This window comes from Osmerus mordax, chromosome 3 (genome assembly GCF_038355195.1).
Source record: "Osmerus mordax isolate fOsmMor3 chromosome 3, fOsmMor3.pri, whole genome shotgun sequence".
In the NCBI taxonomy this organism is placed as follows: Eukaryota; Metazoa; Chordata; class Actinopteri; order Osmeriformes; family Osmeridae; genus Osmerus; species Osmerus mordax.
Window position 1 is genome coordinate 2,898,617 of NC_090052.1, and position 27,894 is coordinate 2,926,510.

The following is a 27,894-nucleotide window of genomic DNA, read 5'->3' on the forward strand; positions in this document are numbered from 1 at the left end:
CCTATGGGCGCTTTGCAAGCATGCACATTCTCCTGCCAAAAATAAGGCATCCGTTAACCTTTTACACGGACATTGTTTTAAATTATTTACTTTTAGGTATACATTTTGTTCATTCCTGCAGGCACTTTTATCCAAAGCAAGATACAAGCATATGTAAAATCCCCATGGTGGATGATTTCCAACAAACCGTGTCTAAGTTTTAGGATTGGTTGGCTCACGTTAATAGTGTTCTATTGTAGTCTTCAAAATCTACTTGTAAGGACTAGATCGATTCGGACTATTCGATACTAGTCGATACTAGTCGGACAAACGTTCTCCCAATGTTTATGGAGAGGCTTGTCTACTCCTAGAGGATGATGAATGCAGTAGGTCCTCATCCAGGTCCTCATCCAGGATGAGACTCAGAGAGAGGGGCCTGACCCTGCATCCATGTATCCTGTCAACAGCAGGCGTGTCTTCGGCACCAGTCGGACAGGTTGTCTTCCGACTGGATCGTGTGTGGGGCCGCTCCCAGGCCCCCCCCCCCCCCCCCCCCGGCACTCTTGGTTGGTCGGGGGAAATGATGCGTGTCATTGTGAACACACACCAGATGGGGTCCCGAGGCAGTAGGACTCAGCGGTGAGCAGAATGGAGGTAGAGGGGGTGGGAGGGGTGAGAGGCGGGTGGGGGTGGGGAGTGACATGGGGGGGTGGGGGGGGGTGAGAGGGGTGTGATGGAGGGAGGGGGAGGGGAGAGAGGTGGATTTTGGAGAGGGGGAGGTAATGAGATGTAAATAGAGGCAGCCTCAGGGCGGGGGAGAGGGTGGTGGAGAGGGGGATCGTTTGATTGGGTGGCACGGCGGGGTTGAATAGAATCCCTGCGGACGGCGGAGGGAGGTGAGTGACAGGTAGCAAACCTGCAAAAACATCCCATTTGTCCAATTTAGCCGGGACACCTCCTCATTATAATGGTACTAGGATGTGCTGGTGGTTAGACACACACACACACACACAAACACACACACTGTCCATGTGAAGTGGTTTTATGACAACAAAATCTCTTTGTCTTTCACTTTCTGTCTCACTGTTTTTTTCTTTCTTTCTTTCTTTCTTTCTCTCTCTCTCTCTCTCTCTCTTCTCTCTCTCTCTCTCTCTCTCTCTCTCTCTCTCTCTCTCTCTCTCTCTTTCTCTCTCTCTCTCTCTCTCTCTCTCTAACCAACAATAGCGTTTGACTTGTGTGGGGCGTTCAAGGTAAATGAGCATGTATTGTGTTGGGTCTGAAACAGGCCCTCTAGTTCAGTGCAGTACCCACACCAATCAGAAGAGTGTTGTCCTCACTACAGACCTAGAGGCAGACATCAGATGACATCAGCTCTGATGGAATCCATGCAGCAACCGTCTCACCTGTAGACCACTGTAGCTTGGTCAGCCTCGACATACGTCACTCTAGCTGTTGAATTGACATTAGAATGTATACAAATAAACGTTGTGGGTTATGCACAATATTAACCACAAGGATTCACTAACTTGCTTATGTGTCATGTTATTCATTAGTTGACCTCCGTCCTCACTACCGAATACCACATAAACTGCTGAAGTTGGGGATATAAATACCGAATAGACAACAGTGTCTTAATACGTTTATAGAAAACATTCTAAAACTTTTGTTTCCAAAACAAGCCGCCGCGGTCGTCCGGTGGAGAACGACAGCTGAACATTCTTCTGTTAATTTTTTACATTCCCCGAAGTTGGGACAGAGCACGCGGCGGGGTTCTCGCTGCTGAACGAACAGCCCTTTTTGGAACACTCGCTCAACTCTGCGTGGTCACTCCCACCAAATGAATTCGGACGAACTTTCCTCTGCACATCAAAATACTTTCAAAAACCTTTTTCCGATCGGCGTCTGAGTGTAGCGAAGAATTCTGTCAAATGTGAGTGTCTCATATCACTCTGCAACTTTAATCCGAATTGGTCCAATTTATGTTTCGTCTATTTGATCTGTGTTCGGAAAGAAAGTAACGTAACACAAGGTAAGCATTTAGATTTATTGTATTTCTACATATTCCGTAGATTTAGTTATACTGATACATTTACCAAGTAGCATTTAATCATCGAACTGCAAATGTAACCCATCATTCTTGATGCCATTGCACTATAGCCCCCCCCTGAGTGTCATTACAACTTTGGTAGCTCTAGCACTCCTTTCTAAGTTTTCACCTGTCACATAGTTGGACACAGTGGCGGTCGCATAAGTTCTAGCTAACCAGTTAAGCTTGACATAAGATGAATAACCATTTATCCCTCCAAAGAAACCTTGTGTGACATCATCCAGCTTCTGGTTGTATCCAGCCTCTTGCCTCTTAATACGCATTCTATGACAGTTGTCCAAGTTGTCTGGGAAAGCTAGCAGATTTCCATTGATCCTGTTAAGAGTCCAGTGTGATAACTGGATGGGAATGATGACCGTGAAGTCTGTAGTGTAGTCTGACTAGAGCGCCCAAGGCTCTTATGTCTAATAGGTTTTCAGTAATAGGCCTTCCACTCAGTCGCTGATAAACACTCTGTCCCTCACAGAAAACTTAGAATGCATCCTCTACACTGAGCATCTCATTACATCGCTCAATAGCAACACAAACCTGCACTCACACACACACACACACACGCACACACTCACTGTTGATGCTGCTAGAGTGACATAACTGCTTAAAGAGGCAAATTGCTGTGGATCCTACAGCCAGCCAGAGCACAAGTATCCAATCTAGTCTCATTTTTTGTTAAGATTTGCTACATTCCTGTAACAGACATGTGCCCGCGCACACACAAACACACACACACACACACCACCAACAACCCTTGGCCTCTATCTTGCAGCCCCACATGTCCGCTGTACTAACACACAGATACACACACTGTCTCTCTCTTTCGAACACATGCTCATTCACCACAGGCCTCTGCAGGCGCACTGCTATAAACACCAATCTCAACCTCATGGTTAAGGGGCTAATGTATGGAGAGAGGAGCTGTCTGAAATTGACACAAGCTTGAAGCTGCACTTCCCAAATATAGAGTTTGTTGTCGGGCAAATTGCTGTTCGTTCTTTATGCTAATGTCATTTACATAATGAAAAATTTGAAGGAATGTCATGTAATTAGAGTGTAATGCCTGAAACTAAACAGCATTAAACTAGTATTAAGGGCAGTGGTGTGTGTGTGTGGGGGTGGGCATGCTTGAGCGTGTGTGTGCGTGCGTGTGTTTATGTGTGTGTGTGTGAGAGAGTGTGTGCGTGCGTGTGTGTGTGTGTGTGAGAGAGTGTGTGTGTGTGGTGTGTTTATGTGTGTGTGTGTGTGTGTGTGAGAGAGTGTGTGTGTGTGGTGTGTTTATGTGTGTGTGTGTGTGTGTGTGTGAGAGAGAGTGTGTGTGTGTGGTGTGTTTATGTGTGTGTGGTGTGCGTGTGTCACAGCGATGTAGAACCGCAGCGGCCTAAGAGGCCACCGATGTTACGAGCATCCAGATTGGCCCCGAGGCTGGAGAAGCTCTCTCTGAGACACCCACATGCGGTTGCAGAGTGCTTCATTAGGAGGCTGGATGGGGAGCGAGGGGGAGGAGGAACAGAAGGTATTGGAACTAAAGGGAAGGGGGGGGTGGGCACATAGGAGGAGAAGAAACAGAAAGTGTAGAAAGCAGGAGAAACTGAAGGGGTAGAAGAGGGAGACAGAGAGAGAGAGAGCGAGAGAGAGAGAGAGAGAGAGAGAGAGAGACAGACAGACAGAGAGAGAGAGAGAGAGAGAGAGAGAGAGAGACAGGATAGGATGTGGGGAAGTGGGACAGTTTTTTCAGAAACATCTGGCCAGAATCAACCATGCCCCCCCCCCCCCCCCCCCCCCCCCACCCCCCCCCCCCCCCCCCCACCCCCCCCTTCCAACCCCGCTCCCTGCAGTAGAGGTAGTTCTGTCAGTATCTGGAGCTGGGCTAATGGAGTCTCCAGGTGCTATGACACAGCGCTATGGCATGATGTCACGGCTGAGGCCAACTCAGTTTAACTGGATGGTGATAGGAGTGATCTTATTGGTAACTGATGTAACCCAGCCAATCAGCATTCCAAGTTATACCCATGTCCTAGCCCCTCTGCTATCGACCGATCGGCATTGTCAGGTTATACCCAGGTCCTAACCCTCTGCTATGGACCAATCAGCATTCTAGGGTTATACCCAGGTCCTAGCCCTCTGCTATGGACCAATCAGCATTCCAGGTTATACCCAGGTCCTAGCCCTCTGCTATGGACCAATCGGCATTCCAGGTTATACCCAGGTCCTAGCCCTCTGCTATGGACACTGAGCCAATAGAGAGGCTACATTTGACCTCTACTGAATATTTGACGTTTCATTATGACTTTCTCATTTAAGACTAACAATGAAATCAATGTGGTTGGGGGCTAGGGTGGGTGGAGGTTTAGGTTGTCGGTGGAGGCTAGGGTAGGTGGAGGTCTGGGGGTGTTGGTGGGGGCTAGTGTGGGCGGTGAGACTGACCTTCCTCTGAGATGTTGTGTTGTTCAAACATCAGCCACTGGAGGACAGTTCTGATTTGTGACCGGAGAATGATCCTGCTGTTAGATGCCCTCTCTTTCTTTCTCCCTCCCCCCCACTCAACCCTCTCTCTCTCTCTCTCTCTCTCTCTCTCTCTCTCTCTCTCTCTCTCTCTCTTTCTTTCTCTCTCTCTCTCTCTCTCTCTCCTCTCTCTCTCTCTCTCTCTCTCTCTCTCTCTCTCTCTCTCTCTCTCTCTCTCTCTCTCTCTCTCCTCTCTCTCTCTCTCTCTCCCATCTCTTTCTTTCTCCTCCCCCCCACTCAACCCTCTCTCTCTCTCTCTCTCTCCCCTGGCTCTCTATATCTCCCCCCCAACAACCTTGCTCCCTTTGTCTCTTTCTCTCTCTGTGTGTCTCTCTCTCTCCCTTTCTTTATCTCCCTCTTTCTCTATATCTCCCCCCAACCCCTTTCCCCTCCCTCTCCCCTCCCCCTCCCCCCCTCCCCCCTCTCCTCTCCCTCTCTTTCTCTCCCATCTCTTTCTCTATATCTCCCCCCCAACCCCCTTTCTCTCTCTCTCCCTCTGTCTTTCTCTCTTTGTCTCTCTCTCTCTCCCCCCCCCCCCGGCTCACAGCTCTGGTCTCCAAACAGATGTTCTGCCCCACCGTCGGAATCTGCTAACACGGCACTACTGGAGCTCCATGGCTTCTGTGTCTGGCTGAGTGTACATTCGGTCATCGGCAGCTCGTGCGGCGCTGGGGCCTCGTGTGCGTGTGCAGCTCCTGCTGCAGGCGGACCATTTGAACTCCCAGCTGCCATATTGGGAGGCTGTCGAGACCCCAAGCTAACTCCGTTAGCGCCCCTAGCCCCTTTTTTATCTCTCGGCGTCCTGACGGCCGTCTCTGCTGGCAGGGCTGACTTCTGCGGTGGCCACTGGTGGGATGGACCCCTGGCGGGGCCCACGGTGTCTGGTTTCAGAGTCAGCTCCGTCCTCTGCGCGTCTCCCCCACCTGTCGTCTGGCTCCAAGAATCGGGCCACAGACACGGCTCTGCGGACGGGGGCCCAAACAGACAAAGGCCTGTCATTCCAGGGCGGGTGAATCGGCTCGACGCCATGACGGATGAGGGATCATTAGACACCCCCCCCCCTCTCCCCCTTTCTGGATACCCCCTCTGGAATTTGGGGTTTGGCTTGGCGGGGCTGAACCCCCCCCCCCCCCCCCCCGTAAATGTGATTACAGACAAAGGAGGAGAATACCCCCCACTCCCTCCCCTACCTACCCCCCCCCCCCCCCCCCCCCCCCCAACAAAGCCACAGCAGCGGTCTCCTCTCCCTCTGTTATTTATGGCCTATCAACAACCCCCCCCCCCCCCCGATCGCCACACACACAGTCCCACACCTCCAACTCCATCGCTCTCACATAAATTGACCCAGGTATGATGGGAGGGGAACTGAGGTGGAGGGGGTTGTACCCTAGGTCAGTGTGTCAAGGTTAATGGGACAAATTTACCAACGCAGTCGGTTAGCGACACGAGTTGTGTTATTTCATCCACACAATGGGTGGTATAAGTGTGCGCTATAATGTATGTGTACAGTGTGGACATACAAGGGCTCTTTACAAAGCACCACACCTAGTGCTTTATGATTGCTTTCTTCTCTCGATAAAGGGGCCTTTCAGTTCATGGTATTTCATCTCATGGAGTTTAGATTGAACTGTCCATCAACAGGACTCAAACTGACAAGTAGAGGTCTCAATGACAAAATCTCTCTCTCTTCTCTTTCATGCTCTCCCTTGTCACACACCTCTGAATCTCGAGGACGACAGCCTCGGTCTTGTCCCCTGATGGCCCTAGCTGGCACTCTGAGGTCAATTGGTGACCTGCAGAGTGCTGTGTTTCAGTCACAGGAAGTGCTCCCCACTCACACGGACAGTTATAATCTTCACCTTGCCCAGCGAATACGCAGCTGAACCACATCCTGCGACGGAACCACGCCCACTTTAACACCGACCCGGTGACCTCATCCCTGCTCCGACCATCCTGACTTGTGATTGGACGGGATATCACCGCCTGTGAATCGCCCTGGCGATGTAATGGTGTGATCTCAGAGGAGCGGAAGGAAGGCGTGAAGGAATGTTGTCTGACAACGGCAACAGCGACCGCTTACTGTCAATCATCTTGTTTGTTTTTCTTTCTGGAGCTGGGTTTGGCTTAGGACACATCTGATCAGATAGGATGTGTTTTTGTGTGTCTGTATGTGTGTATCTGTGTCCATGTGTGTGTATGTGTCTGTTTGCGTGCGTGCGTGTCTGTCTGTGTGTGTGTGTGTCTGCGTGTGCGTGTGAACATCCATGTGTGTCTTCCTTATCCCACAGAATAAGAAAAAGGATTAAGTGCATTAGAATGGCCAAGTCCTGCCAGATAGGATAAGATCAAACGGTTGGGAGTGTGCAGGAGGACGGTAGGAGTACACATAGTGTCATGGCGAGAGGTGGAGTAGGACCCAAATGCAAGGGAGTACGCAGCCATGTCGAAAACAAAGGGTTTATTCTTGAAAAAGCCAGGCATACAGAAAGGGTACTCACATAAAACCAGTAATAAGGACAAGACAAAGACTGGACGCAAAACAGGAACCTAAATACACAACCAAACGACACACAGGTGGACACAATGACGCTAACGAGAACGAGACCCAGGTGAAGACAACGACAGGGAAACACTAGGGCAGGGCAAAACCAAAAACAACAGGGGGGCCGTGACACACAGTCCTAGCATTGAATAATTCATCTGTGTGTTTATCATGCGTGTGCAATTCGGCATATCGTACTTCAAGAAACAGAGTGCATGTCAGCATGTCAAACCGCAGTGTGTGTGTGTGTATGTGTGTGTGTGCACTTGTGTGATCACTTCTCCAGAAAATGGCAGACACCCTTGGACATCCACACAGATCGCAGGCAGAAACCTCTAGATTCCTCCTCAGGAAGGCGAGGGCAGCTTACCAGGTGCTGGGGACACCCTGGGCCTTGTTAGAGCAGATTAGAAGGTGACGTGCTCTGGGGAGGCTGCTTGGTGACCCTGGCTGTAGGAGAGACAAGGCAAGGGTCTGCCCTGAGACAGTGGGCCTATACCAGGGCTCTGAGTCTAGGGCTGCAGCCAGCTAAACAACATGGAACACGGTAGAGAGTCAAGTATTAACACAGTGGTGTGTATGTGTGTGGGTGTGTGTCTTGTTAGTCACGGGAGTAGAAGGGAGTAAGTTCTTGCAATCGAGGAAAAGTTCAGTCTCTAAGGCTTAACACTGTACACAAAAACCCACTCAAACACACACACACACCATCTTTAAGTCTAAGGTTCAATCTCACCTCAACAACATTTGTACCCTAACTTGAAAGCTCACAACCGCTACAGGCCAGACCTGCCAGTTTATATTCCAGTCAATGAAAGTTCAATCAGTTTCACTGCCGTAATCTTGGACTTAAACTCACATTGAGCGATTGAATGGAGCTTGGTGGGGGTGAGGTAGGCAGTGCAGCACAGGTACTAGGAGTGCCCAGTCTACAGACATGGGCCCCTGCCAAGGTTATAAGAGCCTGACTAGCAGGACACTAGCACTCTCGAAATTCTTATTTTTAGACCACCTGAACTAGAAAGATAAGGGGTATGCTATTCTTTCCAAAGCTAGAATATCAACTATTCAGAAGGGAAAAAGAGAGAGAGGAGAAAGAAAGAAAGAAAGAAAGAAAGGGAGAGAGAAAAAAAAGAGGAAGAGATGGAGAGACAGAGGGGAGGCAGAGAAAGAGAGGGAGGGAAACAGAAGGAGAGACGGGGGGAAAGTAAGAGGGAGAACGAAAAAGAGGGGGTTTCCAATGGCCGTGGTGTTTTTTGGACCCTTGTGATACAGGGTAGTTTAATCATTCAATGGCCTGGGTCAGCTTGATGCAGCCATTGCCTAGCTCAAGACAGTACAATGTGTCCGCCTGTTTGTTTTGTGTACATGTAGCCGTGTGCAGTGTGCGTGCTGATATGATATCCGTACAGTGTATCTTGACGACGGATGACCATTGTGGGCTGTTCGATCATATACCATCGGACGATTATTTTCTCCTCCTCCACCTCCTTGCTCTTCCTTCGCTTCTTCGCCACTTTTCACTGTCCTCCACTCTCCTCCACTCTCCTCGTCATCGTTCTCATTCATTCACTTATTTAACTATTATAAGTCCATCTTATGGCAATTCAGTATGCATAAGCCACTTTATCTCAGTATCCGACTGCACTATGTTGACCATTCACGCTGCTCATTCTATTCTTATTTTTATATATATTTTATTTTATATTTAAATTGTTGTATTCTTAGATTGTTTAGTTCTTAGAAATAGTTAAACTTTTGTACTTTTACTTAATTTAAGATCTGTATATGTTTAGTGTTTTGCACCTCCCTGCCACAGTAAATTCCGTGTTTGCATAACATACATGGCAAATAAACCGAATTCTGATTCTGATTCTGATCCTCGTCACCCCTCCTCTCCTCCTTGTCACGTCACATCTCTCTCTCCTCTCTCCCCTGTCCTTGTCACCGCTCCTTTCCCTTCCTATCTTCTCCCCTCCTATTAGTTTGATTGGTCATGGTTGAGTCATGTGTCATGACCAATGGGAGGGCGTGAGTGTGAAATCCGGGGAGCGACGGCTCTTTAGTACGGAGATCGGCCCGAGCTGAGTGATGACATTCAGAGACAGTGTGAAATCCTCCCTCCCTCTCTCTCTCTCTCTCTCTCTCTCTCTCTCTCTCTCTCTCTCTCTCTCTCTCTCTCTCTCTCTCTCTCTCTCTCTCTCTCTCTCTCTCTCTCTCTCTCGCTCTCTGTCTTTTACTCACTCTCTCTCTATCGCTTTCTCTCTCGCTCTCTCTTACTCACCTCTCTCTCTTACTCTCTCTCTCTCTTAGTCACTCTCTCACTCTCTCTCTTACTCGTTCTCTCTCTCTTTCTCACACACACACAGCAAGTTGCCAGCGTACATCCACAGCAAGTGTAAACATCTCACTTTGTCTCAGGCCTGGGTCCTGCCTAGTAACCACCGGAGTGACTCTCCAGGAACTCTGTCGGTTCCATCGAGGGGGGTTTGTCGGAGTGTGTGGGTGTAAAGGTGCACAGGTCTGTGGGTTGATATATATGTGCGTGAGCGTGTGCGTGTGCGTGCGTGTGTGTGTGTGTGTGTGAGGGAATGGCTAAAGGTCCCGTATGGCCCAGTTGACAGCCTGCAGGGGCCCTTCCTCTAACGACCACGAGGATGGTGACAGACACACTCCGACACGCTCCCCAGCCGAGCCGTCTGCGGCCCCGCTCCCCAGCTTTGATCCTGATCGGAGCCAACGAGCAAGGAGCTCCCACTGACCACGTCCGCAGCGAGGGAACACGCACACACGTTCACACACGCTCACACACACACACACACTCCAGCTCGAGATGTGGGCCTCGACAGGCCCGCCCACAGAAACTCACAGGATTCAGTGTCGATGAACAACAAGAACCAAACGGAGGGGATTAAAATCCCTTTGATCAGTTACATAACTGCTGCATGGTGGATGGGCTGTAATGTGATCATGCGACGCACACACACACACACACACACTCTGTTCACATACACATGCCTGCATTGTGCTCCAGTGTGATTAACTGCAGATAGTTGCCAGGTGATGGGAGATATGATTTCCTAGATTGGAATGTTGTCAGGCCTGGCAGTCCGTATGGGTGAACAGTACATTGTGTGTGTGTGTGTGTGTGTGCATGTGTGTGTCTCCTGAGTTTGTGTAAGATAGTATGCTTCCTGTGTGCCCCTGTGTGTGTGTGTGTGCGTGTGTGTGTCTCCTGAGTTTGTGTAAGATAGTATGCTTCCTGTGTGCCCCTGTGTGTGTGTGTGTGCGTGTGTGTGTCTCCTGAGTTTGTGTAAGATAGTATGCTTCCTGTGTGCCCCTGTGTGTGTGTGTGTGCGTGTGTGTGTATGCCTGTGTGTGTGTATGCCTGTGTGTGTGTGTGTGTGTTTATGCCTGTGTGTGTGTGTGCCTGTGTGTGTGTGTGTGCGTGTGTGTGTATGCCTGTGTGTGTGTATGCCTGTGTGTGTGTGTGTGTGTTTATGCCTGTGTGTGTGTGTGCCTGTGTGTGTGTGTGTGTGTATGTATGCCTGTGTGTGCGTGTGTATGGCTCAGGGGAAACCCCCTGACAGAGAGACCATTGATCAGTGTCCGTCTCCCCTGCTCAGCACTGTGGGATCAGTATCAACAGTGGAGTCTGCCAGTAATGGCTCCTACCCAGGGGATCCTGTCTAGCACCCAGGGAGTCCTCTCTCCTACCCAGGGTGTCCTCTCTCCTACCCAGGGTGTCCTGTCTGGCACCCAGGGTGTCCTCTCTCCTACCCAGGGTGTCCTGTCTGGCACCCAGGGTGTCCTCTCTCCTACCCAGGGAGTCCTGTCTGGCACCCAGGGTGTCCTCTCTCCTACCCAGGGAGTCCTGTCTGGCACCCAGGGTGTCCTCTCTCCTACCCAGGGAGTCCTGTCTGGCACCCAGGGAGTCCTGTCTGGCACCCAGGGAGTCCTGTCTGGCACCCAGGGTGTCCTCTCTCCTACCCAGGGAGTCCTGTCTGGCACCCAGGGTGTCCTGTCTGGCACCCAGGGTGTCCTGTCTGGCACCCAGGGTGTCCTGTCTGGCACCCAGGGTGTCCTCTCTCCTACCCAGGGTGTCCTCTCTCCTACCCAGGGAGTCCTGTCTGGCACCCAGGGTGTCCTGTCTGGCACCCAGGGTGTCCTGTCTGGCACCCAGGGTGTCCTGTCTGGCACCCAGGGTGTCCTCTCTCCTACCCAGGGTGTCCTGTCTGGCACCCAGGGTGTCCTGTCTGGCACCCAGGGTGTCCTGTCTGGCACCCAGGGTGTCCTCTCTCCTACCCAGGGTGTCCTGTCTGGCACCCAGGGAGTCCTGTCTGGCACCCAGGGTGTCCTGTCTGGCACCCAGGGTGTCCTGTCTGGCACCCAGGGTGTCCTCTCTCCTACCCAGGGTGTCCTGTCTGGCACCCAGGGAGTCCTGTCTGGCACCCAGGGTGTCCTGTCTGGCACCCAGGGTGTCCTGTCTGGCACCCAGGGTGTCCTGTCTGGCACCCAGGGTGTCCTGTCTGACACCCAGGGTGTCCTGTCTGGCACCCAGGGTATCCTGTCTGGCACCCAGGGTGTCCTGTCTGGCACCCAGGGTGTCCTGTCTGACACCCAGGGTGTCCTGTCTGACACCCAGGGTGTCCTGTCTGGCACCCAGGGTGTCCTCTCTCCTACCCAGGGTGTCCTGTCTGGCACCCAGGGTGTCCTCTCTCCTACCCAGGGTGTCCTGTCTGACACCCAGGGTATCCTGTCCCCTACATCACTTTCACTGTGTCTCCCCTGGCTAGGGGGACTGAAGTGTACTTAGCAAGCTGGCTGGTTGGCTGGCTGGCTTATTGGCTGTCTGGCTGACTGATTGGCTGGCTCGCTGGCTGCCTGGCTGGTTGGCTGGTTTGTTGTCTGGCTATCTAACTGGTTGGCTGACTGATGGACTAGCTAGCTGGCTGGATGACTATTTAGCTGGCTGGTTGGCTGGTTGGCAGTCTGACTATCTAGCTGGTTGGCTGGTTGGCAGTCTGACTATCTAGCTGGTTGGCTGGTTGGCAGTCTGACTATCTAGCTGGTTGGCTGGTTGGCAGTCTGACTATATAGCTGGTTGGCTGGATGGCAGTCTGACTATCTAGCTGGTTGGCTGGTTGGCAGTCTGACTATCTAGCTGGTTGGCAGTCTGACTATATAGCTAGTTGGCTGGATGGCAGTCTGACTATCTAGCTGGTTGGCTGGTTGGCTGTCTGGCTGACTGGTTGGCTGGCTAATGGATAATGAGTGAAGCATTATCCCCCATCCCTGGACCTTCTTCATCTCTCATTCTTGATTTATCAGCGATGTTGCTCAGCCTGCACTCCTCATCCCCTCCCACGTCTCTTTCCCCTCTGTCACATCCGCGCACGGGCGCCAGCCCTCTAGAGGGCGACACTCATCCTAGAGCACCTAGCACTAACCTTTTTCTTCTACACTGCGGTGATCACCGCTTCCTACTTAAGCACTGGGTGTCCTTCCCTCTTCACTCTGTCATGGAGTGTCATGAGTATAACTCTTGTTCCCTCTTCTCTTAGGAAGACTTGTTTGTGGGCCTTGACCCCGTTTTGTTAATACTGATGTGAACGCGAGTCAGCTTAGCACAAGCTAGCCGCGACTGCCATTGACTATCACTAAGTGTGTGCATCTATGCCGAAGGGGATACTTCTTTCCTTTTGGGATTATACTTTTTCTTCTGGACCACCATTCTACCGTGGAATGTACCTTTTGTTAAGTGGAATAAACTATTTTGTTGAACCTGACCTACAATCTGCGTGTGTGCCTGAAAACCCCGGCCTGATACCCTCCTCCTCTTAGTCCTGCTTCCTCCTCTCCTCCATTCCCCTATTACTCCCTCTCCTGCCTGGAGAGGGAAGGTTCTGGAAGCGACTGCCGATGTGGCTTTCAAAGAAACGTGTTTTACATTCCTGTCATACTTGCTGTTGCACTCCCTATATTTTCTGGAATCGAAAACAAACATCCCATCCACTCACACACACACACACACTGTACTCTCAAACCAATCTGTTCTTTCACCCAGTGGGTTCGAGGAGGATGGAGGGTCACTTAAGGAAGCAAACACTCAAAGAGAAAGAGGGAGAGAGACGGAGAGAACGAGGGGGTGGAAGGAGGAAGCGAGAGAAAAGGAGAGAGAGGGCGATCGAAAGAGGGAGAGGGGGTAACTTTTAGAAGCCCCTGGCCTTACAGAAGGCAGCGTCCCAGAGCTGAATTATACATCAGGATCGCACGGCCCTAATCCCGGCTCTTGTACTTTCTTGTACTGCTTTTAGGGACAGTGTCACTTTCCCTCTCGAGTCCTGATTCAGTCGTCCCTCCCCTCCTCTCCCCGCCTCTCCCCTCCCCTCCACCCCTCCACCCCTCTCCCCTCCATCCCTCTCCCCTCCACCCCTCCACCCCTCTCCCCTCCACCCCTCTCCCCTCCACCCCTCCACCCCTCTCCCCTCCACCCCTCTCCCCTCCACCCCTCCACCCCTCTCCCCTCCACCCCTCTCCCCTCCACCCCTCTCCCCTCCACCCCTCCACCCCTCTCCCCTCCACCCCTCCACCCCTCTCCCCTCCACCCCTCTCCCCTCCACCCCTCTCCCCTCCCCCCCGTCTCCCCGCCTTCTCCTCACCCCTCATCTCCTGTGGGGTTGGAGATGGGCCCGAGGGGACATTTGGCATTTTCTTGGGAGAGAGAACCATTGTATGCGAACCTGAGCAACACCAGCCTGGTTGACCATGAACATATGGAGCCCATCCCATCCCCGCTAGCCCACTCCCACCCCCCCCACACCGCCCCCCCCCCCCAACCCTGAAATCCATAGGGGGCTTCTGGAGGAGATCCATTCCAGACCCGTAGACATATTTGGGATTCCACTATGTGTGTGTGTGTTGGTGAGGTTCCACAGCCTCCAATCCACGCAGGGAGACTTGGAGGTCCCTACGGAGCACAAACATCTGCATCCTGCCTTTTACCCTACTTTCTCTCTCTCAAACACACACACACACACTTCCCGACCTGCTCACTTGTACGGGGTCATAGAAACTATGCACGTTGATGGAAATGGTGTGTGCTGGTGTTAAATGGTGTGTTTCGGAAAAGCGCTATTAAGATGACTTTACAGCTTTTATTTTGTATGCAAACATACAGTACAAAGTGTGTACATTCTACAAATTACAAGTTAAAAGTATACCCCCCATTCACAGACACAGACATACAAACACACAAGTGACTGTAACAGACCACCCGGATATCCAATCTATATAGTATCTCCCACACACACACACACACACACACACACACACACATCTTTACACTTCCTTGCACACTTGATGCTAAACACACTAAACAAACGCACACACACAAACAGACTTTGTGGGTGTCTCTATCGAGGGGAAAATCAGTTCAGTATGAGCAGGTACTTGATGTTCTATAAGGGCAATCAACATTTTGATGAGTGGTCGAGAGAGAGGGGGGGGGGGAGAAATCGAAGGAGAAATAGTGGGAAAGAGAGATGGACGGGTAAAGAGAATGAGAGGGAAATAGAGAGAATGAGAGAGATAGGTAAAGACAAAGAGAGAGGGAAAGAGAGGAAGAGAGAGAGAGAGAGGCAGACAGTGCGTGAGTTAGGTGAGGACCGCCCACACTCCTCTCGGTCTGTCTGGTCCTGCTCCAAGTCTGCATTTAGAGCAAAACTACTCTCTTCAGTGCTCAAAGGGATAAGACCAACGGGAGGTGAGAGAGAGTCCAGGGGATGAGGAAACAGAAGGTAAAGTGCTCCATTTGTAGCGGTCTTGAGTACAACATGTTTTCTCCTTCTGGCCAGAGGAAAACTTATAGTACTTACAGACACAGGTCAGGCCACCAGGTACTCTCTCGCTCTCTCTCTCGCTCTCTCTCTTCCTCTCTCTCTCTCTTGCTCTTTTGCTCTCTCTTTCTCTCTTTTGCTCTGTCTCTTCCCCTTTGGCTCTCTCTCTATCCGCACTCCTATCAGTCAGTCTCTCTCTCCGTTCCCTCGTCCCTCTCTCCTCCCTCCCTGTCCTTTCTTCTCCAGACGGGTTTGACGTGTGTGTCCCTGGTGGGTGTGCATCCTATTAGTGGGTTCTCCTTGAGCCTCCAGGATCTTGGTGGTGTCTGGGGGACGTCAGCTCAACAACAGCCCCCCCCCACACACACACACACACACACACACACAACACACACACAACACACATACTGAGACACATACACAAATGCGCACGCAAACACACACTGAGACACATATGCAAATGCACAAACACACACGCTGGGAAACACACACACACACACACACCAAGACACCCCGACACACACACACATGCAAACACACCCCGACACACACACATGCAAACACACCCTGACACACACACGCACACACATGCTGAGACACATACACAAATGCGCACGCAAACACACACTGAGACACGTACGCAAATGCACAAACACACATTCTGGGAAACACACGCAAACGCACACACCAAGACACCCCGACACACACACACATGCAAACACACCCTGACACACACACACACACACACACACCGGGAGCTTCCCCGGGGGTTGACAGAGCTCTTGTTCTCGTACATGAGCCCCTTCCCTGCCTATCCATCACCATGACAACACTCGTTAATCACCGTCCATCCCCTGACCTCCGCCACCATGCTGACTGAGCTGTACACACACACACACACACACACACCAAGGATACAGTTCAATAGAAGTAGCTGATGCTTACACACACACTGTGTACAGGATGAAGTATAGCCACACCACCTCCCTTTACACCTGCAGATATAAAATATACAGTCATACATGCAATATTGATGTCGTCATATGAGATCTGAGGTTGAAACAGACACTGCGGAGTGTGTGTGTTCCCCCGCTGGGAAGCTCTGTACGGTGCAGCACCAGTCAGTCCCTGTGAATCATTACACATATCTTAGTGCTAGCCGTCATATCTTCAGACTTCAAACAGCAACCCTATGCAGCGCTGACTTTGATGTGCTGTGTGACTGACTGTGTGTGTTTGTGTGAGCGAGGGCGGGCGTGTGTGGGCGGGTGCGTAGCCGCAGTTCCTCGGATGGTCCCCGGAGTTTGACTCCGAACCGGTCGGTGTTCTGAAGAGAGCCACAGCGCCTGTCAGTGCCGTGTCTGACGTGCAGGCTGGGACGGCCAGGGAGTGGGTCTTCCCTCCTCCCTGTGGCCGTGCGGGGAGGGCGGAAGGCAGCGGGTAGAACGGCCAGGGAGTGGGTCTTCCCTCCTCCCTGTGGCCGTGCGGGGAGGGCGGAAGGCAGCGGGTAGAACGGCGCTGGAGAGCAAACAGCATGGGATGGGTAGTCATGGGAGAGGAGGCGAGGAGGAGAGGAAGGGAGGAGGAGGAGAGGAGGGGGAGATGAAAGGAGAGGAGGGGGAGAGGAGGAGGAGAGAGGAGGATGAGTGGAGGAGTAGGGGAAGAGGAGAGGAGGAGGAGGAGAGGAGGAGGAGGGGAAGATGAAAGGAGAGGAGGAGGAGAGGAGGGCAGGATGAGAGGAGGATGAGTGGAGGAGAAGGGGAAGATGAGGAGGGGAAGAGGAGAGGAGGAGGAGAGAGGAGGATGAGTGGAGGAGAAGGGGAAGATAAAAGGAGGAGTGGAAGGGAAGTGAACCTACGGTTCGGTATCCTCGACCTCTCACCACTCCCACACGTTACCCCTCATCCTGTGTGTGTGTGTGCGTGTCAGTATGTGTGTGTGTGTGCGTGTCAGTATGTGTGGGTGTGTGCGTGCGTGCGTGTGTCAATCTCTCTGTGTGTGTGTGTGTGTGTGGCTTCGGAAATCAATCATTCTTTTAGTATGACTCATTATTTTAGCCAGGCAACAACATGACAACATCAAACAGATTCTTTTCATCAGTCCCTATCCCCTTTTCAGCCCTCCTATCTTCTCTCCTCCTCTCCTCTCCTCCTCTCTCTTCTCCTCCTCTCCTCTCCTCCTCTCCTCCTCTCTCTTCTCTTCTCCCATCTAGCTTTTTGGAAACCAGAAAACTTTTGGGCCAGAGATCATCTCAGCAACAGGAAAGAACAGGCAACACCCATGTGTGTGATTAACGGGTGTTTTTTTATTATCTGTGACCACCACCCAAAGGGACACTAGATATCAGCTGCAGCTGGTCCCCTGTGACAGAACTCTGGAAGGCTTTGAAGTGAGACTGAAACATGTCCCCTAGCAACCCTTCGGAATATAAATGAAGATATTCACGTCATGCTTTCTCTGCATGTCCCAATTTTGGGGCTCCACTTCACAAGGTTGTTTCCGAAGCCAGACGACACAGGACTACAAAACCCAGAACTGCACATGCCTGTTAACCAAAACTCTTTCCCTCTGTTTCGCAGGACTACGATGGACGAGGCAGAGAAGTACCAACAAAGGCTCCAAGCAATAGCCGTGAGTGTCTGTACAGAGAAATATACCCTTTTCTTGGAGTGTAACCGAGAGGGATTGAGCATGAGCCAGCAGAGTAGCCAATGGGCTGCGAGGCATTAAGGCCAATGAGCGTTGATCTGGAAGGACAAGAATGTGGACCGCTCGAGCTCACAGGAGGCAAAGGTCAAGTGTGTGAGGAGCGAGACGACAAACACACACGCTCAGTGGACCTTCCCTCCCTCCCACACACACACACACACCTTCCCTCCCACACACACACACACACACTTTCCCTCCCTCCCACACACACACACACACACACACACACACACACACACACACACACACACACAGACTCACTCTCTCTCCCACACACACACACATAGACTCTCTCTCTCCCACACACACACACACACACACATAGACTCTCTCTCTCTCCCACACACACACACACTCACATAGACTCTCTCTCCCACACACACACACACACACACACAGACTCACTCTCTCTCACACAATCTTAATACACCACCCCTCCCACACACACAAACACACAGACTAACTCGCTCTCTCTTTCACGCACGCACACACACACAAATACACCTCCCCACTTACACAAACATTAACACACACACACACTAAATACACACAGACACACAGACTCACTCGCTCTCTCTCTCACACACACACACACACAAATAAACCTCCCTACTTACATTAACACTCACACTTAATACACCTCCCCACTTACGCACACACATACGTACTCACACCCACACACGCACAATCTCCTGTTGCCTCCTGTCTCCTTTCCTACTAAAGTAATGATTATGAACGATCCCGGGAACTGAGTTAGCACTGCTGAATGGTACACCAGAGAGTGGGTCATCAGATGAGGTGACTGAGTTAGCACTGCTGAATGGTACACCAGAGAGTGGGTCCTCAGATGAGGTGATTGAGTTAGGTTAGAGCGAGCTGTTGATTGAATTCAGATCTAAATGAACCATCCTGTTCCGCGTAATCGAATTGTATTTGCTGTTAAGAGGAGTCACACAGGTGGTCTGCTTCAGACGTTTGGGTCAGACAATTGAGAGGCGGTGGCCTTTTAGCTAGATTAGGAAGGTGTTTGTTTGTGTGTGTGTGTGTGTGTGTGTGTGTGTGTGTGTGGTTCCAAACCCACGTGCCCACCATAGACCCACCTCCTCTTCTCTGTCCGTTTCTCAACTTAAACCTTTGACCCCTGGTAAGATGACAGACAAAACCCAGGTCAGCAGTGATAAGACTCCTCTACTGCAGTAAACAGTAACAATAAATCCATGACTATAGTTACAGCCAGCATGCTGCTCCTGTTATCTCACACGCTAGCATCCCAGAGACCGTACTGTATCTGCATCCAGGGGGACATTTACAGGGCCCTAAACTAAGTTGCTTTGGGTGAAATCACAATAAGTGACTACAGTATGTGTGAAACCGACAGTGAACTTGAAGTTAATATTTCACTTTTACTGTAGTTTATAGTGTACAGTCATGTCAGCGGTGGTGACGACCCGAGAGCTGTGAATGGCAGGACCGCGCTGTCATGCCGGGGGGAAACAGGAAAACGCACGTTGAGCTTCGAGGATGTTCAACATGTCCCCCCTTCCCTCTCCTCCCCTCTCTCCTTCGCCAGGAGAAGCGTCGCCTGCAGGAGGAGGAGGAGAGAGCGAAGAGGGAGACGGAGGAGGAGTGGCTGAAGCAGGAGCAGCGCAAGGTCCGACCCGACACGCGCTCTTTACACCCTTTCTCTCTCCCGCGCTCTCTCGTTTTCCCGCTCACCGACGCGCGTGCACGCGCCCTCCCTCTTTCTCACTCACCAACACGCACGCACGCGCCCACACACAAGCTCTCATTCACACTCTCGTACACGCATACACACACGGACACAAATACTCTGCGTCTTTCTCTGTCTCTCTCTCGCTGGCTCTCTTTCTCTCACACGCACGCACGCACAGGCTCACATGCTTCAGGGTGGGGTTCTCCTATGACATAACTCAATTAACCTTCCTCAGTGACGCCAGGGCCACCAGCCTCCCATTGTAGTCAACACTAACTCGGCCCCAGCACCGCCCCGAGAGAGAGAGGAGCGCTGTGCCCGGCTCAGGTCTGAGATGTGACCTTCCTCTTCTTCTTCTATGGTTAAATAGCCTGTAGAGGTCATGGCTTAGTGTCTGCCTCGAAACTATCGGTGAGAGAGAGACAGAGAGAGAAAAAGAGAGAGAGAGAGGGGGGGGGGGGGGGGGAGAGAGAGAGAGAGAGAGAGAGAGAGAGAGAGAGAGAGAGAGAGAGAGAGAGAGAGAGAGAGAGAGAGAGAGAGAGAGAGAGAGAGAGAGAGAGGGAAGCAAAGAGGAGAGGAAAGTGACGAGGCGGCTGCAGAGGGGTGAGTCAGAGGGAGGGGACGCGAGGAGAACTCTCTGACACCATGTAACAAGCATGCCTCGCTCGCATACTGTAAGTGACCCGCAGCCTCACCACGCCGTCACATTCGATATGAGCCAAGTTGATGCCCAGCCAGCCGACCTCCCTGCGTCAACAAACGGTAACTCATCCTGTCCTGCCCGAAGGAGGGAGACCATGCCCGAGGCTAGGCTAGGCTAGGCGTGGATCCTACCGTCCACGCCGTATCCATGGCCGGGCAGGACGGCAACGTGTTTGTCAGACCTTGAATGTCTCTCAGGGTGGATCCCTTCTGGCCATCTGGAGCCATCTGGCTCTACTATCGACCTGGTGGGAAGGATGTCTTCTGTTTGTCCCATTCAATCACTCCTGTCCAATTCGCCTCACACACACTCACACACACGCACAACCCCCACCCTGGGACCAGGATGTCTGGGGCCCCGGGCTCTGTGGAGGGAGGCACTCCAGGGGGGCGCAGTTTCCTTGCCAGAGAGGCCGGATTAGGCAACTGGGCCTCTCTCCTCGGGCCCTGTGTTCAAAATGGAAGGGCCCGAGGCTGCGCTCTATCTGGGCTGCCGATCCGAAATGGCGGACTCCTCTGGCCACAACCGTCTGTACTGTTTGAAGCGTACTGTAACAGAAGAATCCCTGAGTGTGCGTGTTTGCGTGGGTCGGACTTTCTCTCGTTTTCTCATTCCAGCCATCTCTTTTGTGTTTTTCAGAGGAAGTCCTTGAGGGACCAGTGGCTCATGGAAAAAGCCTCAGCTCCAGCGTCAGCCCCAGCAGATTACACTGGGCCCCAGGACAAAACAGAGTGAGACACACACTCACACACTTACAGTAATGCACATACCCATGCACATCATTTCCACAAGCCCATTTCACATGAAACATGCACACACACATACATGCAAACCCCCCCCCCCCCCCCCCCCCACAAACACACACACACACACACACACTGACTCACATCCCTCACAATACCCACTGGCTGCGGATGGGAATGCTTCTGTTATGTAGAACACATGCTGCTGAATCTGACACTGCCCTGGAACCCAGAACGGACATGACCCTACAGTTATGTCACGGGCCACTGTGGGAGTCTGAGTGTCGATGTGCATGCATGTGTGTGTGGTCAGTCACCAGTCTGTTTTATATCCATCCACAGGTCAACCGAAGAACAGGAAGGGTTAGAGGTCAAAGGAGAGGGGGAAGACCAGCAGAGAGTATCGTCCAACTGGATAGATACCAGCATGAACCACAACCCCAGTCAGGTACAAACACCAGCATAAACCACAACCCCAGTCAGGTCAGCCCTCTTTAATAAAAACACAGATCATAAGAGCGGTTCATTTCCAATGAGTCATAATAGGTAGTGGAGGTTGAGTGTACATTTTCTAAATAACATTGCTATAGGAACACAGCACAAACAACAACACTGAGTTTGGCCATCGGCGAAAGCCACACTGTTCACAGTTACTGCAGAGGATTCAGCTGATCTACAAAGAGACATCAACAACAGCCCTTTTTGTCGAAGGAGTGTGCGCAGGGGGTCACCGCACGTTAACAACACCCCCTGTGGTGACAGACCTTCTCATCTTCAAAGGAAGAACAGGGGAATTCCACCCTGAGTCCCGGGATCTCCAGAGAGCTATCCCTGACTCAGCAGACACACAGCGAGAAAGAGACAAAGTATTGGTTTTCCCCCCCGAGTTTTTGTTCAGTTTTGAAGGAGGTTTTGTTGAACTTGTCGTTCGCTTTTGGGGTCACTAACCTTGTAAGACAGTAGGTAGTTATCAACAACACATGCTCGGTTTCTGTCTACGCTGAACTTTGGGACATTCCGCGACGTTCTATGGAGAAATCAGGACTGCTCTGTCATTGACCCCATTCTTACTGTAGCTAAGTGTACAGTACTTCTCTTTGCACTCTGCCTCCCGCTAGCGGGAAACAGCACTTGAACTTGGAACATTCAGTAAAAGGCCCCGCTCTGGGTCCATATTTAGCTGCGGCCAACGCCGTCTAGAACCGGCGCGGGCAGGGGCGGTTGTCATGATTGGTGGGTACTCGACTGGAGGCTAGCGTGACGAGGAGCCACGCTTCAGCCATGATTACTGTGAAATATTTATGACAGGAAGAAAGAACGGGGAGAACACGGGAGCTGGTGGAGGTCGATGTGCACAAGCTCTCACAGTCTGGGAATGTGGGGGGTTGGCTGACCTGAGGCACCACCTCAAATGTCTCTCTGTCCCCCTAGGTTGACCCGGAGGAGGAAGTGATGCGGCAAGGTAAGTGTCTGTCCCGGGTGTGTTTCCATTAGGACGAGCCGTCCTTTCGTTGTGTCCTTGGTCAGTCCCCTTCTCTGATGTCTCCGGTGTCTCTCTGTCCATCTTAGACTCTGTCCCTGCCTATCTGAAAGGAAGGCTGTCAGAACAGAGACACGGCTGTCACGTTTGTCAGAATTGCTCACGCGACTCGTACACTTCACCGTGACTGGGTGCAGCTCACAACACTATGTAGGGTGCCAGAAGGAACCCCCTCCCACACACACACACACACAATCCATTATTGTAGTTGGAGTGAAGGTATTACATATTTATTTGATACAACCTTCATTACTTCTCTACCACCACCCCCCCTACACACACACACACACTCAAACTCTTTTACCCCAGGTGCCAAACGTTAAAGTTTTGGCCTGTCTTCACCCCATCTCTTAATGGGAGTCTCTCCTGTGGTGAGCGTGTGTGTGTATGTGTGTTAGGCTGTATGATGTTCTGTCGATAAAGAACATCAAACATCTGTCTGCCTACCTGTTTTCCTATCTGCCTGTCTAACTGACTTTCTGTGTGTATGGTTGTCTGACTGTCTGGTTGTCTGACTGTCTGTCTGGTTGTCTGACTGACCGTCTGTCTGACTGTCTGTCTGACTGTCTGACTGTCTGTCCGTCCGACTATCTGACTGTCTGTCTGACTGTCTGGTTGTCTGACTGTCTGGTTGTCTGTCTGTCTGTCTGTCTGGTTGTCTGACTGTCTGTCTGTCTGACTTTCTGACTGTCTGTCTGACTGTCTGGTTGTTTGACTGTCTGGTTGTCTGACTGTCTGTCTGGTTGTCTGACTGACTGTCTTTCTGGTTGTCTTACTGTCTGTCTGACTGTGTGTCTGTCTGGCTGTCTGTCTGACTGTGTGTCTGTCTGACTGTCTGATGGTCTGTCCTCTGCAGTGATGAGAGCAGCTGAGGGTCACCTCCCCTGGCCGATGACATCACAGATGATGTTCCACGAAAACGGACAGGACGACCGATCAGGTGACACCAGGGTGCTGCCATGGCAACATGGCTTTTACTGAAAAGGATGTTTGTATCCCAGGTTTCCGGTGCTTTACACACTGAGTTATGCTATTGGATACCACACCTGCTTTACCAAAGGTCCATGTTTGGCTTGTTCGTGTGAGGAGTGGTGTGTGTGTGTTGTGAGGGCACACACACACATTTCCTCCTGATTCTGGGTCGTACCTCAAGGCCACAGCCTGACCATGCTTCAGGATGGAGAGGCTGGAGCAGAAATGTGCACGCACACTCATGCACACACACGGCTAGCTAAATTTAGCCCTCTTTGTCATATCTTCTGGTTAATGTTTGATGCATTCCAGGGGGCCAGAGGAATAGAGGGGTAGTGGTCCGTGCACTATGAGCCCTGGCTCTGAGGTGTACTTAAGGCTGTGTTGGACCACAGTAACCAAACAGGCCTCCGACTTTCCCCCAAAACACTCACCTCACACTCTCCACCTTATCCTAATGCAGACATTGCTTTGAGGGTGAAGTAGGTCTACAAAGGTCACATCCCAGTTTTGAAATTTAAATCCTAGTTCTGCTCATATACATTATGAATGATTTGTTATTTCCTAAAGCGACATTTCATTTTCTGAAGGACTATATATATATATATATACTTATTGTGTTGTTATTTGTTATTTACAAGAGCGACATGTCATTTTGTCGCCCCCCCCGGTGTTGCAGTGCTGGGTATGGTGGCCGTGCAAGTGGAGAGAGACCCCAGGACCGGAGCCACCACCATCAGGTCAGTGGCCCCCGTGTCTGCGGCTGGCGTGCCCGCTGACGGCATCCCCACGGGCGCCACGGTCTTCGACGACGGCAGGAAGCGCGTCCTGGCCCTGGGGGGGTCGGGCGGGGCGCAGCCCTCGGCCGAGGAGCTGGACCAGGTCCTGAGCGCCCTGGACGGGGTGGGGATGGAGATGGTGCTGGGGGAGGCGAGCGCCCTGCCGCGGGGGGGACGGAGGGGGGACGACGGAGGGGAGGAGGGGGACGCCCCCTGCGACCCCACCCAGGAGGCCCCGTGGCGGGAGGGCCTGGCGGAGAACGACGAGAGCCTGAGCAGCTACGAGAACCCGGAGGTGGAGGTGGAGATCGAGGGGTGTTACGAGAGCGGAGGAGAGGACGACGAGGACTACGGAGGGAGGCGCGAGGAGGGCGGACTGGGCGGAGGGTGGCCGAACCAGGAGGAGGCGGACGGAGACGGGGGGGGATACGGGACGGAGGACGGCCCGGTCACGCTCACCTTCCTGGGCTACACGGAGGCGGCTGAGGCCGGCCAGAGCCTGGGCCACGAGGACCGCGGAGGGCTGCTGACGGTGGAGCGAGTGATCATCGCAGACGAGGAGGACGTCAGGGAGCCAGGGAGAGAGGGAGAGGCAGGTGGAGGGAGGGAGGAAGAGAGGGAAGCATCCCCTCTGAGCCAGGAGAGAGGAGGAGGAGTAGGAGGAGGAGAGCCAGAAGAGGGGTTGGCAAAAGAGGGTCAGGAGAAGGAAGTGTTCCAGGACGTGGCCCTGGACGGGGCCACGGTCGAGGCCCAGAGGAGGGAGACGGGGCAGGGGGCCGAGCTGCACCCTCTCGTGGCCCCTGCTCAAGCCCCGCCCAGCAGAGCGGAGGGAGAGGGGATACCCGCCAAAAGCAAAACCTGTCAGTGCTGCTCTGTCATGTGAGCGGAGACCGGGAACAATCACTATCCATCTCTTGATCATGCTTCTCGAAGCTTTTTAGCATTTCCTCTTTGCATTTCAGTACATATTTTTTCTTTCATTTGGTTTTCTAAATCAAAATTCCAAACTATATTTCCAAAAGGTCCCCTCCCCCACTCCATGCCTTATGACGTGAAGACCTCGCTGTTGTTTTCAAGTCCTCATTCAAACGGACTTCTAGTTGACTGTTACAAAATACTTTTGCCACCTGGTGGAAACATCTGGAAAATGCAGGTACACGCTCAAAACTTCTCATCTCGATGAGTCTCAAGCCTCCTTCTTGTCAAGGAGCCGGGTGTATCAGCCAAAACACAGTGCCCTCTGCAGTTTGTTTAAAAGACTGAAAAAGAAGAAATGCTGATTTTATGACACAAAAAAAGTAATCTCACCAGTGCCTGAGGTGCCAAATGTAATTTTAGCAGCAACTAACTCATATCATTTTCTAAATTAACATTAGTTATGAATAATCATTAATTTTAATTCAAATGTCAGTAAAACCATTAAAGTTCTACTTTTCTTTGAGATCTCCATAATGACCAATACAATGTGATTAAGAAATGGTGGCATTTATATATTATTTGAGTTTGTGTGTGTGTGTGTGTGAGAGAGAGAGAGAGAGAGAGAGAGAGAGAGAGAGAGAGAGAGAGAGAGAGAGAGAGACAGAGAGAGACAGAGAGAGAGAGAGAGAGAGAGAGAGAGAGAGAGAGGCAGACAGACAGACAGACAGACAGACAGACAGAGGGTATGTAGAGATCAAGTCTTGATTTGGAAGGTTAAACAAATGTGCATACGTTTATCCCACTGGATAAGAAAGAGGAAACCTTGTTTGATTACATAAAACTAAAAGCATACGAAATGTTTACCTTTGCTTTTGTCTCTAATCTGTTCATCAGCAGCGGTAGCCTAGCCTGCTAGCCTAGCGGTTCTCTCTAGCACAGCTATCATGACATTTAAGATGACAGCCTTTTCTTAAGCTTTTGACAGAGTAACAGCCTTTTCTTAACAGTCCGGGAGATCAAGCTCAGTGTGCATGGCCAAACCAGAAAGGGCTTAGCGTCCCAAACTGTATTTAGTCAGTACATCAGGTGAGTGTGTGTGTGTATCACACACACACACACACCTAGCAGTAGTCAGGTGTCACACACACCTAAGCAGCTTGGCATCATCACCTAAATTTGGCCCATATTCACACTTGGAACCCGGACACAACTTACCCTGCTTCAGCAGAGCGGCACTGACCCTGAGCACAGCCTCAACACAGCCAAAAGGTGGGTACCTCTTTTTCCTTGCAATGTCTTCCTTCCTCTTCTCAGTTTGTTGGAGCCGTTGACGATTGGGACATTGGCAGCACCCTCAGTGGACTGCGGGCTGAGGGCGTACATTGAAACATGAATATGTTCCAGAAATCCCGTGTGATGGAATCGACATGCTGCGGGAAAATGCTTTGCGATGCGCATACCTTGTTATACTGCTGACACAGTTCTCTAGGCCTACTAGTGATCCAAAGTAGGGTTTGGAATACATAATTAATAATAATGCAGCAAACAAAAAAAACAAAAAATGACAACCACAGTAAAAAGCTAAACATGTTGTGGTTGGTGAAATATCCTGAAGCAAACATTAGCTTGTTTACCTGTAACGACATGCACTAGTAACGATTAAATTGAGGGGTGAAAACGCTAATCTCATTAAACCGTTAACACTGTATATTGTGTTACCACCAGTTAATACACACAGTGGTGTGTGGCTAATCTGCGTAAGTAGTATGTCTCTAATCCCTGGGGTGTAAATATAGACATATTAAACCTGGCCTGAGATGTGCTGAGGAGATGTGCTGAGGCTGCACACTGCAGGACAGGATTCCCTTTCCTGTGACAGACTGTGCCAACGTGCCAGTAGTACGACATCAGCTCACCCTCGGTCACCTTGACGTAACCATGGGAATATCCACGACAACGTTCTCGCAACGTTGAATTTGCATTTTTCCTGTGTGATTTAAAAGAAATCAGCTAAATAGATTGAAATGTGCATTTGCCGTGAATGCATTGTTGTGGAATTCTATCAAATGTGCTTCAAAGCTAAAAAGAAAACATATTTCTGACTCGTCACCAGTATCAGTATTGTCAGTAAAGATGTCAAGTCAGCACTCCTGCAGTCCTCCATTGTGAACAGGCTGTTTCAAGCCTTCTGGTAAGACCACAGGTCAAGTGTTCAGTCTAAATCCACAGGCTAAGGCTGAGAAAAGAACACATCTCTAGTGTAAACAGATTTTTGCATAGTCTGTATTTTAAGTACGTTAAAAACGCTACAGTTTTGAGAGGGAAATGAAGCTTCTCGACTTTTTCAGATACAAAAGAGAAGTCCTTGGTGTGAGGGCCAGGAGTGGTCACCATGGCAACGACCGAGCCCATGCCCAGCCCCTCGAGCTCCAGCTCCGTCTCCCAGGACGACAGGGGTGGTCTGTGGATGGAGGTGGAGTCGTCAAACCCAGGGGAGGACGCGGGCACTGCCAAGGACGGCCCCTCCCTGACCTCCACCTCTGGACAGAGGACACCTGAGGACCCCGGGAACGTAGCCCCGCCCTCGTCAGTCCCTCCCACGCGCAGCACCAACGGACTGGAGGAAGACGAGGATGACGTCTTCACCCTCCCGGCACCGCGCACCGCCCCCTCTTCACCAGCAGGGGGCGGCGGTTCCACTGTGGAGCGTGGGAGCAGGCTTCCAGACGGGGTGAGCGGCGTCACAGGGACTCAGGTAAATCCCCAGGGCTTAGATGGAGAGCGCGGGGAGAGGCACGACACCACAAGCCCGGACGAGGACAACACGTCGACAGGGAGAGGAGGAGGAGGAGACGGA

At 51.5% G+C, this 27,894-nt stretch overlaps 1 protein-coding gene across 5 annotated transcripts; it reads left to right on the top strand.

Moving 5' to 3' along the window:
- Nucleotides 1-1,748: 1,748 nt before the first annotated feature.
- On the top strand, nt 1,749-25,913 carry LOC136940828 (paralemmin-1-like). 5 transcript variants are annotated; one of them, XM_067233146.1, is made up of 8 exons: nt 1,749-1,909; nt 17,539-17,590; nt 19,239-19,319; nt 20,725-20,816; nt 21,171-21,276; nt 22,260-22,290; nt 23,225-23,308; nt 24,020-25,913. In XM_067233146.1, coding segments are annotated over exons 1-8 (1,431 nt in total). In that variant the 5' UTR covers nt 1,749-1,907; the 3' UTR covers nt 25,003-25,913. The 5 variants fall into 5 exon arrangements, with proteins under 5 accessions (XP_067089247.1, XP_067089248.1, XP_067089249.1 ...); XM_067233147.1 differs by having other exon boundaries at nt 1,750-2,008; XM_067233145.1 differs by lacking the exon at nt 1,749-1,909 and adding an exon at nt 17,400-17,451.
- Nucleotides 25,914-27,894: the final 1,981 nt, after the last annotated feature.